Source organism: Nicotiana attenuata, chromosome 7 (genome assembly GCF_001879085.1).
Source record: "Nicotiana attenuata strain UT chromosome 7, NIATTr2, whole genome shotgun sequence".
Taxonomy (NCBI): domain Eukaryota; kingdom Viridiplantae; phylum Streptophyta; class Magnoliopsida; order Solanales; family Solanaceae; genus Nicotiana; species Nicotiana attenuata.
In genome coordinates, this window is record NC_031995.1 from 59602468 (window position 1) to 59617653 (window position 15186).

Below are 15186 nucleotides of genomic sequence, written 5' to 3' on the forward strand. Positions count from 1 at the left end.
CCCATGTATAAAGATGAAACAAATCCAGTTTGCTAAAATGATTATATTTGAGGTAGAAAAAGAATTAACAAAACACACTTGTTTTTCTCAAGAAAGATCAAAGACAAGACAAATTATCAATGTGTAAATAAATTATAATATTGAATCCCAACTTATCTCCCTAGCTAACTATATAAATTAAGGAGGTTGAGGTGGTTCCATTGTGCATTTTCATCCCAGCATCTTCTCTAGGCTCTTCTTTATTATCCTTTATACCAACTCAGCCTGTTCCAATTCCTCCATTTTAATGGAGATTGACTCAACAAACCATGAAAATGCTGGTATCTTCACCAGGTGGTGGAGCCAGCTCAAGGGATTTCCCAGGAAGTTAAAGGACAAAGCCAGGAACATTGCTAAAAACACAAAGAAGATTGGGAAAGATGATCCTAGAAAAATTTGGCATGCAGCTAAGGTGGGACTAGCTCTTACTTTAGTCTCATTTTTCTACTATAACGGGCCGCTTTATCATAGCTTTGAACAACCAGTAATGTGGGCTGTCCTGACTGTGGTGGTTGTTTTTGAATTCACTGCTGGTAATTTATTTAATTTTTTTCCTAATCACATTGCTAGTTTTGGTCTAATTTATCATCCAATTTGTTGATATCTTTTGTTTTCTTCACTTTCTCGAGAGAATTAATAGACATATCAATTGATGTTTATTTTAAAATTCAGGTGCAACCATATCAAAGAGCATAAACAGAGGTACTGCTACAGCACTAGCTGGTGTATTTGGTGTTGGAGCTAAATATTTAGCTGGACTGTTTGGAAATGAAGGGCCGGATCCTATAGTTCTTGGGGTTTTGGTCTTCATTGTAGGTAAGAAATAGACGCATACTAGTATAACCTATTTCTCCAAATTAACAAAATGGACAAAATTCGTGAATACTCAATGAAGTCTTTTGATCTCAACACAAATCATTAAATTGTTCCACATAATGAAATTAATTAAAGACTCCGGTTGTTCAATGTTTAACCCCATTTCTCCATGCAGGTGCTGTAGGTACATATACAAGATTTTACCCCCAAATTAAGAGGAGGTATGACTATGGAACCATGATCTTTGTGTTGACCTTCAGCTTGGTCGCAGTCTCAAGTTACCGCTCCGAGGATATTTTCACCGTTGCTTGTGAGCGGTTAGGGACCATTCTGATTGGCGTCACCACCGTCATGACCATTTCCATGGTTATTCGTCCAGTTTGGGCCGGGGATGATCTTCATAAGCTTGTTTGTACCAATCTTGAAAAGCTAGCAACTTTTTTAGATGGTCAGTGGATATATTCTTGTTTTATTATTTTAACTAACCTTCCGTCATTACAGTTTTTATGAAAAGTTGAACTTAATTCTCCTTAATTTGCAGGTTTTGGAAGTGAGTATTTTCACATTTCTGAGATTGAAGGGAATGGTGAGGGTACCAAGAGCAATGAAAAGGGATTTCTTGAAGCCTTCATAAGTGTTATTGGTTCTAAGGCCACTGAAGAATCTTTGGTGAGTAAGACAAATTACAATCCTCACTAGTTAGACTTTTTCTTTCTCAAGTTCCATCATTCTTCAGAGAGGAAAAAAGAGGTTAGTATTTATTTATGTTTTGACTTGTTATATATGAGGAGGACCAAGGTGACAAAGCAAAAGCAAGCATTAATTTATTCTTGCCTTTTTTATCCCGCCCTTTCTTTATCACATTACGTATAACATGATCGAGAGCCACTTCATACTTAGTGATATTTCAGTACTAATTATTAAAATGAAAAACGATTCAGGCAAATTTTGCATGCTGGGAGCCCCCTCACGGATCTTTCAGGATTAGTCATCCATGGAAACAATACTTGAAGATTGGTAGTCTTGCCAGAGAATGTGCTTGCCATCTTGTAGGTCTTACTGGCCGCTTAAATTCTGAATCTAAGGTAAATATAAGTTGAACACTCTTTCTTAAAGTCCTACTTCTCCCTCCCCTCTCCGTGTATCATGCATTGAAGGGTGCAACACGCCTGCGCGTGTGGATTGCAGGTAACAGTTAAACGAATATCGAAAAAGTTAATAGTATCCGACAACGTTAAGGAATGAATGTAATTAATATGTCGGTTTTTTTGTTGTATTTTATACATAAATAGAAGCGCGAATAATAAAAATAATTCTTTCCAATAAAGAACATAAAAGCTCTTAAATAACACTAAAGTGCACATATATTACTTGTGACGACATATATGCATAAATGGTGAAATGAAATCCTTGACTGGCAGGGAACATATTTTTAGCTTAAATGTATGATATAATAAATATCACTTCGTCCTTTAAAAAAGAATGATAACTTTTAGTGATAATTTAATTTTAAGCTCCCTTTTTGTCCTTAATGAAATATTTGATAGCCATAAAAATACATATGGCATGTTTAGACGACAACAATTTCACAAAATAGATTTGCAATATTCCATCCCCATATATATATATATATAAAATTGTCTCTCGATTTTGGGAGTTACAAAATGTTTGATACCATTATAATATCTGTACAATCTTATTAATTAGTTATCAAAATTTTAAACTTTAACATTATTTATTGATTTCTCTTCCAAATCACTGATATGATATTTAAGTCATACTATTAACATATAAACTCAATATCCAACCATATATCATCGTGTAAAATGGGACTAATTAAGACAATATAATAATTGGTATTTTTTTGTTTTTTGGCAACTTGCTGATATTAACTAATATTTCCAGATACCATCGGAATTGGAAAGGAGAACAGAAGAAGTATGCAAAAGAATGATCACGGAATCTAGCAAAGTCTTAAAGGAACTTGCGTTGTCCATTAAAACCATGACGCAACCTTCTTCTTCCTACATGGAGGAAGCCCACATGCGTAACGCAAAAAGTGCCATTGATGACCTTAAAAAAACACTCGGTACCTCCAAAGCTTTCTTCCAAAATGACGAATCAGACGTCATGGACTTGGTCCCAGCTGCATCTGTCCTGTCCACACTCATTGACGTCACCAGATGTGTCCACGAAATCTCCAATGCTGTTGAGGAGCTTTCGGTCAAAGCAGATTTCAAGAAGAAGAAAGATTCTTCTTCTTCTACTCCTACTTCACCGCCCCCGCCTCGGTCCCAGTTGCTGCACCGTGGAATTGTGAATCCTGTCATGGAGGATGACGTCGAGAGTGGTGATTTTATTGTGATTGAGATAGGTGAAAACATTGAATCAGCAGAGAAAGTGGCAATAGAGGAGGCGAATCCAGCCAATAATTCGCTAGCTGCAAAGAAAGAAGAATCCGTTGTTTGTGAGATACATGTGGTGGATGAGGTGAAAACGGAAGAGAAGAAAAGAGAATCTGTTATTATTGGGGTACGTGGAAGCAGTGCAGCAACAACAGTGGAGGAGTTGAAAATGGCACAAAAAATTATGAAATTAGCCGATATTACAAAGCTTTATGACAGCACTCAATTTTTCGAACCAGTTGAAACTGGGGTACGTGGAAGCACGGCATTGGTGATTACGACAGTGACGGAGGATCAAATAGGAGCAGGTGAATCCATCGCATGGAGAAAAGGATCGTCGGAAATAGAGAATTGCAAATAGTAGCAAATTGTAGTGTAAAAATTAGACAAAGGAACAAAGAGAGTGAAATTTGTTCCGGTAGTTTTATTTCACTCCTAGTGATAATAAGAGCAAGTAAAGTGACGAAGCAGGATGGAGAGTGTTAAACCGTAACTTTCCTTTCAATATTTTGTATATGTAATACAAGTTATTTTGTGCGTTTAAATTCTCTTCTTTTCTCTCCTTTTCCTTTTTCTGCTTTAGGATGTTAAAGTTTTCTATGGTTGTTTTTTCATATACACAAAAATATGAAATGGGTGAAAGTACAAGGTTTGGGGGGGGGGGGGTTGGGGGGGTGAATTGTTTATTTTTAAACTTAATAGCTATCAGTTGACTAGTTTTACAATTAGTCGACTACATATAAGAGCTTGATACTAGTAAAGACAGAATTTAAGATGCAGAAATTGAATGCAGGAATTAAAGGCACCGGAGATTTTATACTGGTTCGAATTCAATGTGAATCCTAGTCCAGTCCCTTTAGGTTGCAAGAGAGTTCTCTTTCAGTGAATGGGTTTCTTCGAGTACACAGAGAATGGTGTGATCTACACCAATAGCTTAGTTCCTATATCACTCATTTCTTTTAATACAATGCCTCACCAGTGTTGTTCTCTCCTTTTTTCTCTAACTTGTTACACAGCAGATCTAGTAGAGCTACAATGTTTGTTTGCAGTAGAATAAAGAGAGGGTATTTGGTTCGATCAAAGTATATGCTCTAGGGTACAGGTACAAGTTTAAATACTTTGAGAGAGGCTCGGTTTCTGGAGAGATTTGCCAACCCAAGAGATTTGATCCTTGGAAAGAAATTGATTCTTTCCAAGAATAAAGTTATACAGCAATGGCTATGCTTGACGAGAGACTTGAATGATTTTCCATATATGATTCCCAAAATCTTGCTCCTTCTAGATTTGGATACGCTTGATTTATTTGATTCCTTAAGTCTAGGCTTGATTGATTCCATCTTGGCTTTGATTGATTTCTCTAATCTTGGATTGCTTTCCTTGATTCCTTCCATCTCGTAGTTGTCCATTGATTCCTTGATCTTCTCTAATCTCGAATTGCTTTTCTTAATTTCTCTGATTGGTTTCTTTCATCTCGTAGCTAACCATTGATTCCTTGTTCTTCTCTCCCTGATCTTCTCTGATTGATTCCTTCAATCTTTGAGTTCTATCCATGAGTTCCTGCACATAGAACAGATATATTATCTGCATTATTGAAATAAGATCTAACAATCTCCCCCTTTTTGATGATGACAAAATAATATATATGTATAAACAACAGTTGACTTCCCTGTATTTTACTCCCCCTCAATGAGAGCAATTGACTTGTCCATAGTTATAGTTGCTGATGCTTTTTATAGTCGACTATAAATACAGAGGATCTATGACTCCCCCTCAAATGGTGCCAAGTTGCTAAAGTGCACGTACCCTTCAGTCGACTAAACTTTGTGTGCCTGTGCAAATACATAGTACCTGTGCAAATGCAAATACATACATATATCCTTCACCCCCTTTTTGGCATCAGCAAAGAGGGAATAAGTAGAGCAAACTACGAACTAAACCAATGTTTATAGCAATATATGCAGCAGAGCTATAGCAAACCAGAACAAAAAAGATTGTCCAACAACTGATTAACAGTCCAAAAACAGCACAGCAAAAAATGTCTTAAACATCCACATTAACGACGCACAAACTAGGTGAGGGTATTGTAGATTGCCTCCTTCAGTTGGCCAAAGCTGGCATTGGCTGAAACACTCAATCCATCAAACCTGTCATGAACCTCCTTGAATGCCTTAACAACGTTCTCCCTTACTTTGAGAACACCAACTCTTATCTTGGATACATCGGACCCTGTTTCTTTGGAGATGGAATGAATGTCACCAATAATGGACTGAATGGCTGTGAGGAGATCTTTAATTACAGAGAGTTGGTTGTCAATGGGACGAAGCTTTTCAGCAAGGTCAGATCACTAGGGCTAGGATGGGAAGCAGAGGGTTTGGGTTTGGAATCTATTGGAGCATGCTTGACTTCACCTTCTTGCTTCTTAACCCATGAGCCTTTCACACTCACATACCCCATACTTGCAAAGGCTCTGGAATTGTAATACTTTGAAACAGAGATAAAAGGGTATGCAGATAGGTGGTGAGCTTCCAGGATGTGAGTGATGGCCATACCATAGGGTAGACTAGTGGGATCTTCTGCACTTTCAATCATAAAGTTGATGACCCAGGAGGATAGCTTGACTTTGAGTTTAGTCACAAGACAATAGACCAGAAAGGTGTCTCATTATGAGAAGGTGGAGAAGGAACCAGTGCGAGGAAGCAGAGTAGTTTCTACAATATGAGCCAGGACTCGAGTTTCGAAACTAACATCATTGGGGCCTAACTGGTTGGGGAGGAAGTCAGAAGAACACTCAGCAATACATCGTTTAGCTTGATCAAAGGAAATTTCAAAATCATCGGGCCAGGTATTTTTGAAAAGCATGGGGAAATCAGAACACTTACACTGAAAGATTGAATCAAACATGGCACAATCAAGAACAATGCGCTTACCTAACACTAAGGACTCTAACTTATCAGGTTTACTAGAGCGAAGATTAACATAAAACATCTTTACTAGGGGTTCATAAACTTTAGGCAGAGGAACAGAAAAGGACATTGACCACCCTTGATATACAAAAAGATCTTTTACCTTACAATTTAGGGCTTCCATGTCGTCAAGATAGACTACCCTTCCATGAGCAATGGGCTTGTCTTTCAAGGCGATGATAAAGTCCCTATTTTGAGGATCCTAGAAATTCAGGTCAGACTCTAGGGAACTAGAAAGATCTACCTTGGATTTCTTTGGAGTGGAGGAAACAGGGGGGTCTTCCATGGGTCGTTTTCCTAAAGCTTTTCTCCTAAGATTCGAGAATTGTCAGACAAATCGCCCTGCGAGAAAGCAAAACCTTCAGAATGATCGCGCCCTAGGTCTACTTGTTCTGGGGGCATAGAAGGGGGTTTTGCTCTGGAGCGGGTACTTTTTCTAGTGGAGGTAGAGGGATTTTTTGGGTGTTTAGCCATTGAAGAATTTTTAGTTTGGGCAGAGCTTCTGAGAAGGGTTTTCTAGGAGATAGAGGCGATGGAGATTGAAAAGAGATTCCGCCTTAAAAAGAGGGATTCTGAAGATTCTGACGGTTGAGTACAGAAAAGGAAAAGGTTTCAGTTAAGCAGAAGCAATCATTGGCTTTCTGTCTTTGAACGACACAACTGATGTGAAAGGAGAGGAAAAGAGAGGGAAAATGGGGGCACAATTAATGAAAAAGTAAGAAATAAAATATTAGACATACAAATCAACCTGATTGCACATAAGTCCTAAACTCTATTATTTATGCAAATAATACCAAGTAATTCTCTTAAACCACAAAACCTATCCTCTAATAAAGGCTTAGTAAAAATGTCTGCTAATTGATCAATTGTTCCAACAAAAGATATTTTTGTGTTTCCTTTAAGAACATGATCTCTAATAAAATGATGCTTGATTTCTATATGCTTTGCTCTGGAATGATGTACAAAATTTTTTGAAAGACATATAGCACTAGAATTATCACAGAAAATTTGTATAGGCTTAAAAAATAATTCATAGTCACCAAGTTGATGAGACATCCATAGCAGTTGTGCACAACATTGTCCAATAGCAATATATTCAGCTTCAGTTGTGGATAGTGCAACTGATCCTTGTGTTTTACTGTTCCAAGATATCAATGCTTTGCCCAGTAATTGACATATTCCACTTGTGCTTTTTCTGTCTTCCTTATCACCTGTAAGATCAGCATCTAAAAAACCTTCTAATTTAAAAATATTAGAGTGAGGATACCATAATCCATGAGAGACATTACCAATAAGATATCGAATAATTCTTTTTACTGCAGTCAGGTGAGATTCTTTAGGAGCCAACTGAAACCTGGCACATTTACAAACACTAAACATAATATCCAGTCGACTAGCAGTTATAAAGAAGAGAACCAATCATTCCACGATATTTAGTTTCATCAACAGACTTTCCCTGTTCATCTTTGTCTAGACTTGTTGAGGGACTCATTGGTGTGCCAATAGCTTTGGCATTGCTCACACCGAATTTTTGGATCAACTCCTTTGTGTATTTAGTCTGACATATGAACGTTCCTTCTTCAGGTTGTTGAATTTGGAGTTCAAGTAAGAACGTTAGTTCTCCCATCATGCTCATTTCGAACTCACTTTGCATAAGATTTGAAAATTCCGTGCACATAAGAGGATTAGTACTACCAAATATAATATCATTAACATAAATTTGAATAATGAGGTTACCTTCTGATGATATTTAATAAACAGAGTAGTGTCTACTTTACCTCTTGTAAACCCATGATCAATATGAAAAAAACTTAATCTTTCGTACCATGCTCGTGGAGCTTGCTTTAGTCCCTACAATGCTTTAGTTAGCTTATACACATGATAGAGAAACTTTGAGTCTACAAACCCAGGGGGTTGCTTCACATATACTTCCTCTTCAACGAAACCATTTAAAAAGGCACTTTTAACATCCATCTGAAATAACTTGAATCCTTTAAAGGATACATATGCCAAAAGAATTCGTATAGATTCCAGTCGGGCTACTGGGGCAAAGGTTTCGTCATAGTCGACTCCTTCTTGTTGTGAATATCCTTGAGCAACTAATCTGGCTTTGTTTCTTACAACTTTTCCATCCTCATTTAGCTTATTTTTGAAGACCCACTTTGTTCCTATTACAGGTAAGTTTTTCAGGTTTGGGTATCAATTTCCATTCTTGGTTTTTGTCGAATTGATCTAGCTCTTCCTGCATCACTTGCATCCAGCTTGAGTCTTTAAGAGCTTCCTCTATTTTCTTTGGCTCAATCTGAGAGATCAGTGCTATGTTTGCTTTCTTCTTGAGAGCTCCCCTGGTTTTCATTCCTTCATTTGGATCTCCTACGATGAATTTTTTAGGGTATTCAGGTTCACTTCTCCATTCATTTGGGCGAACTGTATGAGTAGTCGACTCCTTCGGAGGTTCTGATGGATTGTTGCTGGTTTCATTAGTTGACTCTATCACAGCGTCAGATCCATCAGTCTCCTTTTGCAATTTGCTTGTCTCCTGTCATTCTTGAATTTGATCTTCATCACCTGCAATTATTCCTTTCTCGACTAATTAATGAATAACCCAGAAAAATACCTTCATCACTTCTTGGATCAAATTTTCCAAGATTGTCCTTACCGTTATTGTGAATGAAACACTTACTTCCAAAGGGATGAAAGTAACTAATATTAGGACGTTTACCTTTCCATAGTTCATAAGGAGTTTTCTTCAGAATAGGCCTTATGAGACACGGTTGAGAATGTGACATGCTGTACTTACTCCTTCTGCCCAGAAATGGTTTGGTAGTGAATGGTCTATTAGCATCATTCTTGCTATATCTTGTAGTGTTCTATTTTTCCTTTCCACCACTTCATTTTGTTGGGGTGATCTTGCTGCAGAGAAATTATGAGTATATCCTTGATCATTACAAAATTCTTCGAATGCTCTACTTTCAAATTCTCTTCCATGATCACTTTGGATTGTTGTAATCATCCCTTTTCTATTTCGACCTTCTTACAGAACACCTCAAAGTTTTTTAACGCTTTATCTTGATGAGATAAGAAAATCACCCAAGTAAAACGTGAGTAATCATCAATAATAACAAAAGCATATCGTTTTCCTCCTATGCTAGCAGTTCTAGTAGGCCCAAATAAATCCATATGAAGCAGTTGCAAAGGTTTAGAAGTAGATACAATATCCTTGTTTTTGAAAGAGTTTCTAGTTTGTTTTCTAATTGGACAAGCATCACATATATGATTTCTAGAGAAATTCAGTTTAGGTAAGACAATAACTAACTCATGCTTGGAAAGTTTTTCTATCAGATGCATGCTTACATGACCAAGTTTCCTATGCTATACCAGGGATCATCAGATATGGAGATTAAATAGATATGACCATCTATATTTTCAAAACCATCGAGAATGTAAACTTTTCCATACCTTTTACCTGGGAGGATTGTTTTACCTGTCTCATCTTCAATAGCACAACTTATTTTCTTAAACTTTACCTCATATCTTGAGTCACATAGCTGACTTAGGCTCAGAAGATTGTAATTAAGCCCATCAACTAGATAAACCTTAGTGATATCACAGTTTTTATTGAAAGGAATTATTCTGGTACCGATTATTTTTCCTTTTGAGTCATCGCCAAATTTAATGCTTCCTCCATCTATTTTTGTAACTTCCTTGAACATATTTTTATCACCTGTCATGTGAATGGAACACGCACTGTCTAAGTACCATTTTCCTTTGCGACTTCTTTCTGTGGTGTTCCTGCAAAACATAGAGATCACTTTCTTTTAGGTACCCAAGCTTTCTTGGGTCCTGGTTGGTTAGTGTTACTATGTTCAGGATTGTTTTTGGGTTTCCAAATCCATCCTAAAATATTTGATTTACGAAATCGACAGAAAGAATATTTATGTCCACTTTTATTGTAGTAGTGACATGTAATTCCTGACCCATTTTTGGGTCTTTCATTTGTGTTAGTACTAGTGGACTCAGTTTTGGCTGGTCCTTTTCCAGTTGACTTGTAAGTCGCCTGGTTTGACCTGATAGAACTATGACTGGTGGATTTGCGCATGCAATTGAGTTGCATTTGCAGTTCCTCAAACTCTTCTTGAAGTACTTCTTTTTCGATTTCACATACTTCATGTTTGAGTTTCCAGTCTTTTACTTCTTTGTTGAGTCTCTTTAGTTCATTCATCATTTTTTGAGACTATTTCAAAGTGAGATCAACAATATCCTGCAATTCATTACATTTTTCACAATTATAAGACCTTACCTCGCTTGTTTCACCTCGAGCCATAAAGCAGTTCTCATTGTTATCTTTGCATTCGTCATCTGAAGTGTCCTCATCTGTCCAGCATCCTGAAAGTTCATATCGTTTTCCAGAATTGTCATGAGGCAAAGATTCGCTATTTCTTCGTGTTCTGAACTGTCTTCATCACTCCAACTTCCAAATGATTTTTTTTTTGTTGAAACCTCTGGAGATTTTTCTTTTTAGATCCGGACACTCAGCTTGAATATGTCCAAATCTTCCACACTCATAGCATTTTCCATCATTCTTATCTTGTTCGTTGTATTTCCTAGTTTGCCAAGGTGGGATCCTTCGTCTTCTCATATTCCTGAATCTTCTCATTAAACCATCCATGTTTCTTGACATCATAGCAATATCTTCTTGAAGAGCTTCAGGATCATCATCGATATCATTCTCAGCTATCTCAGTTGTGGCCTTGAATGCAACTGTTTTCTTCTTTTCTTCTTGGTTTGTTTTCTTGATATATGTCTTTTCGAAGGCTATGAATTCTCCACGAAGTTCATCATAAGACAATTTATTCAGATCCTGTGATTCAAGTGTGACTACTTTAGTTTTCCAAGTGGTTGGTAAGCTTCTAAGAATCTTTATAACTTGATCACCACTTGAGTATGGTTTGCCAAAAGCTTTTAGATCGCTAATGATTTTACTGAATCTGGCAAACATTTCCTCAATGGATTCTCCTTCTTTCATCTGGAATAGTTCATAATCGTGAACCAACATGTTGATATGTGTTTCCTTCACTTTGCTGGTTCCTTCGTATATGACTTCAAGCCTGTCCCACATTTCTTTGGTTGTATCGCAACTGGAGAATTTTTCATATTCTTCACCACTTATAGCATTATAGAGCAAATTTCTTGCCTTGTTGTTGACTTGCACAACTGCCATTTGCTCATCTCTATATGAATCTATATCTTCAGGATCAGCAAGAGGTTGAGCAGCAGCCGGCAGAGGATAGTTTCCATTTTTGATAACTTTCCACACTTTAACATCGTACGCCTTTGCATATATTTCCATACGTACTTTTCAGTGGGAGAAATGTTGTCCATTGAAGTATTGTGGCCTAACTTGGGAAGTTCCTTCTTGGAAGAGTGCTCCTATGATAACTTGATTTGCCATGATCTTTTCTCACAAGTTGTTAAGCAAAAAGAAAAATGTGAGCCTCGCTCTGATACCAATTGAAAGTACAAGATGGGGGGGGGGGATTATTTATTTTTAAACTTAATAGCTATCAGTTGACTAGTTTTACAATTAGTCGACTAGATATAAGAGCTTGATACTAGTAAAGACAGAATTTAAGATGTAGAAATTGAATGCAGGAATTAAAGACACCGGAGTTTTTATACTGGTTCAGATTCAATGTGAATCCTAGTCCAGTCCCCTTGGGTTGCAAGGGAGTTCTCTTTCAGTGAATGAGTTTCTTCGAGTACATAGAGAATGGTGTGATCTACACCAATAGCTTAGTTCCTATATCACTCGTTTCTTTTGATACAATGCCTCACCATTGTTGTTCTCTTCTTTTTTCTCTAACTTGTTACAGAGCAGATCTAGTAGAGCTACAATGTTTGTTTGCAGTAGAATAAAGAGAGGGTATTTGGTTTGATCAAAGTATATGCTCTAGGGTACAGATACAAGTTTAAATACTTTGAGAGAGGCTCGGTTTCTGAAGAGATTTGCCAACCCAAGAGTTTTGATCCTTGGAAAGAAATTGATTCTTTCCAAGAATAATGTTATACAACAACGACTATGCTTGACGAGAGACTTGAATGATTTCCATATATGATTCCCAAAATCTTGCTCCTTCCAGATTTGGATACGCTTGATTTATTTGATTCCTTAAGTCTAGGCTTGATTGATTCCGTCTTGGCTTTGATTGATTTCTCTAATCTCGGATTGTTTTCCTTGATTCCTTCTATCTCGTAGCTGTCCATTGATTCCTTGATCTTCTCTAATCTCGGATTGCTTTCCTTAATTTCTCTAATTGATTTCTTTCATCTCGCAGCTAACCATTGATTCCTTGATCTTCTCTCCTTGATCTTCTCTGATTGATTCCTTCAACCTTTGAGTGCTATCCATGAGTTCCTGCACATAAAACAGATATATTATTTGCATCATTAAAATCAGATCTAACAATGGGGACTTAAGACACTAACACTTAAAGAAAAGGGGAAACATAAGTTCTTAATCATGAATAATTTTTATTAGAGTGGAAATATTTTAACAAAAGAAAACAAGGTAAAAGCATAATTAAGTTGCAAACAACAATGTTTAATAAAATTTCCAATATATATGCGCATAGAGATTGTTTCTCACACCTCAAAATGAATTGCAATGTGGTCGCCACCCAGTGACTACCAACTTGCACCGAGTGAACTGTAATGATGTTATACATACTTAAATCACGCTCGCATGATCCAATATTATTAATTAATAATTAAAGTGAAATAATATAAATAATTTTAAGTGAGCCATAATTATAAATGTCATTAGTAGATCCTTTGAAGTAGACATAACCCAAAGTAATACAAGTCTACAAATGAAATCTTCATGACGTTACGAATGAATACATAAAGTTATAGTTCTAGCTAGAGCTATACAATAGAAACGAAATACAGCAGCATGGTTCCCAAAATCTCAAAATGAGTCACCAAGTGTGTGAAGGGTGCTGGAATCCTAGCTCGCACGCGGCCCGCGGGCCATGATCAAATGCTAAACCTAACAATCATAACACGATGCCTAAGTACTATGGGATACTCGATATATATATGTCATAGGCAAGCCACTCATGGTGGGGCATGAGATAAACAGAAATTAAGTACATGAAAGTAAATCAAATAAATAATTTAATTTATCACCACATATAAAGTGAATAAAATAAAAAATACACGAGAATTAAATCAAGTAGACAGTTAATTTATTAAAGCATGGAAGAAGAATAAGTTACTTAATTACAACATGTTTAGGATTTTTACATCCAGTCAAGTGTTATTTACCTTATAACCTTATTGCGTAATCTCAAAGTCTCACAATGATAGTATGTGGTATATTAATAAAGTACAGAGTCTTTCCGTCTCTGTTTCAATGTTATAAACACATGTGGTGATGGAATAATAGGGACGCCATCCATGAAGACTGTCGTAGCATCCCCAAATAGTTAGGTCAATATTTACAGTCAAGGATCCAAAAAGGATGTCATACCACTTTTCGCACAGCTAGACAAAATACATTCTCTTATTTCTTTTTCTTAAAATCATGACAATCGTTTTTTTTTTTGTTTTTTGTAGTACACTAAGTAGGGGTGTCAATGGTTCGGTTCGGACGGTTATTTTATAAAATTTGTACCATACCAATTTTTTGGTTATTCTATTATGTATAATCAAAATTAGACTTTTCGAAAATGTCCCAATCATGTCGGTTTCACTTCAGTATCGGTACGGTTCGGTTAATTTTCGGTATTTTTTTAAATATCATGTAAAATTCACCAGTAGAAGTAGAATGCAATAACATATGTTCTTTTATGGACTTAGCAAAACTCTCTAAACATTTTAACTGTTTAAAGGTGATGAATTAAAAAAATATGAAAGATGGCTAGAGTATAGATCCATCAACTATTCGACAGCAACGTAAAAAAGAGCAAGTAAAAGTAAAGAAAATATAAAGGCAAAATACATTGTTTACCCATCAACCTTGCAGCGAAATCCTTGTTACACACCTCTCTTTCACGGGAAATCTTTTACACACTGAACCTTTCAAAAGTGTGTCTAAGGCACACTACTTTTGACCAGATAGCACTTGCGTGTTTACACACAAAACAGCGTGTGAAACCCGTAAAAAATCCTATTTTTTGTCTCCCCTCCCCTCCATCTGGTCTTCTTCCTCACCACCTCCCCCTCATTTTCTTTCCACCAAAAAAGAATTTCAAAAGAAAATATCGATTTTAGATCTAAAATTGAGCGGATTTTGTTGGTTTATTGTCCAAATATTGTGAAAATTATTTATTTGTGATAGATTTAAAAGCCTTAACATTAGTATTGAAGGTTTGGTGAAAAAATCTAGAATCCACCATTGTTGGGGTATCGAAAAAAGCTTGAAAATTCAATTGGGTCTTGTTAATTATTGGGTTATTGAACTCAATTTATTGCTTGATTATTTTTGGCTAGTTGTTTAGATAGTGTAGTTAAATTTTGGTATTGTTGGAAACTTTCTGACAAACAACCATGGTGGTAGCAACAACGGTGCTTAAGATAGAAAATGAAAAGATGGATTTTAATTTTAATTTCTCATATTTTTTTTCTTTTTAAAGTCAATGACACGTGTCGCGACCCTGTTAGGGCGTGAATTTTACGTCATCTGAAAAATTGGTCAAGCACAAAAGTGGTGTGTCTTAGACTCACTTTTGAAAGGTTGAGTGTGTAAAAGATTTTCCGTGAAAGAGAGGTGTGTAACAGGGATTTCGCTGCAAGGTTGATGGGTAAACTATGTATTTTGCCAAATATAAATCACATGAGTGGAAAGATATTAACCAAGCCAGGACTCAAGAATAAAGTTTATATTAAATATTCAAAAAGATAAATCAAAATTGTATGAAAGGAAACATATTCAATATATTGTAGTTTGCTACTCATAATCG

The 15186-nt window shown here is 36.4% G+C and overlaps 1 protein-coding gene across 1 annotated transcript; it reads left to right on the forward strand.

Moving 5' to 3' along the window:
* LOC109230078 (aluminum-activated malate transporter 8-like) lies at positions 287–3621 on the forward strand. The gene is made up of 6 exons (XM_019395610.1): positions 287–572; positions 712–855; positions 1031–1303; positions 1397–1524; positions 1797–1940; positions 2761–3621. The coding sequence occupies exons 1-6, from the start codon at positions 287–289 to the stop codon at positions 3619–3621; spliced, it is 1836 nt and encodes a 611-aa protein (XP_019251155.1).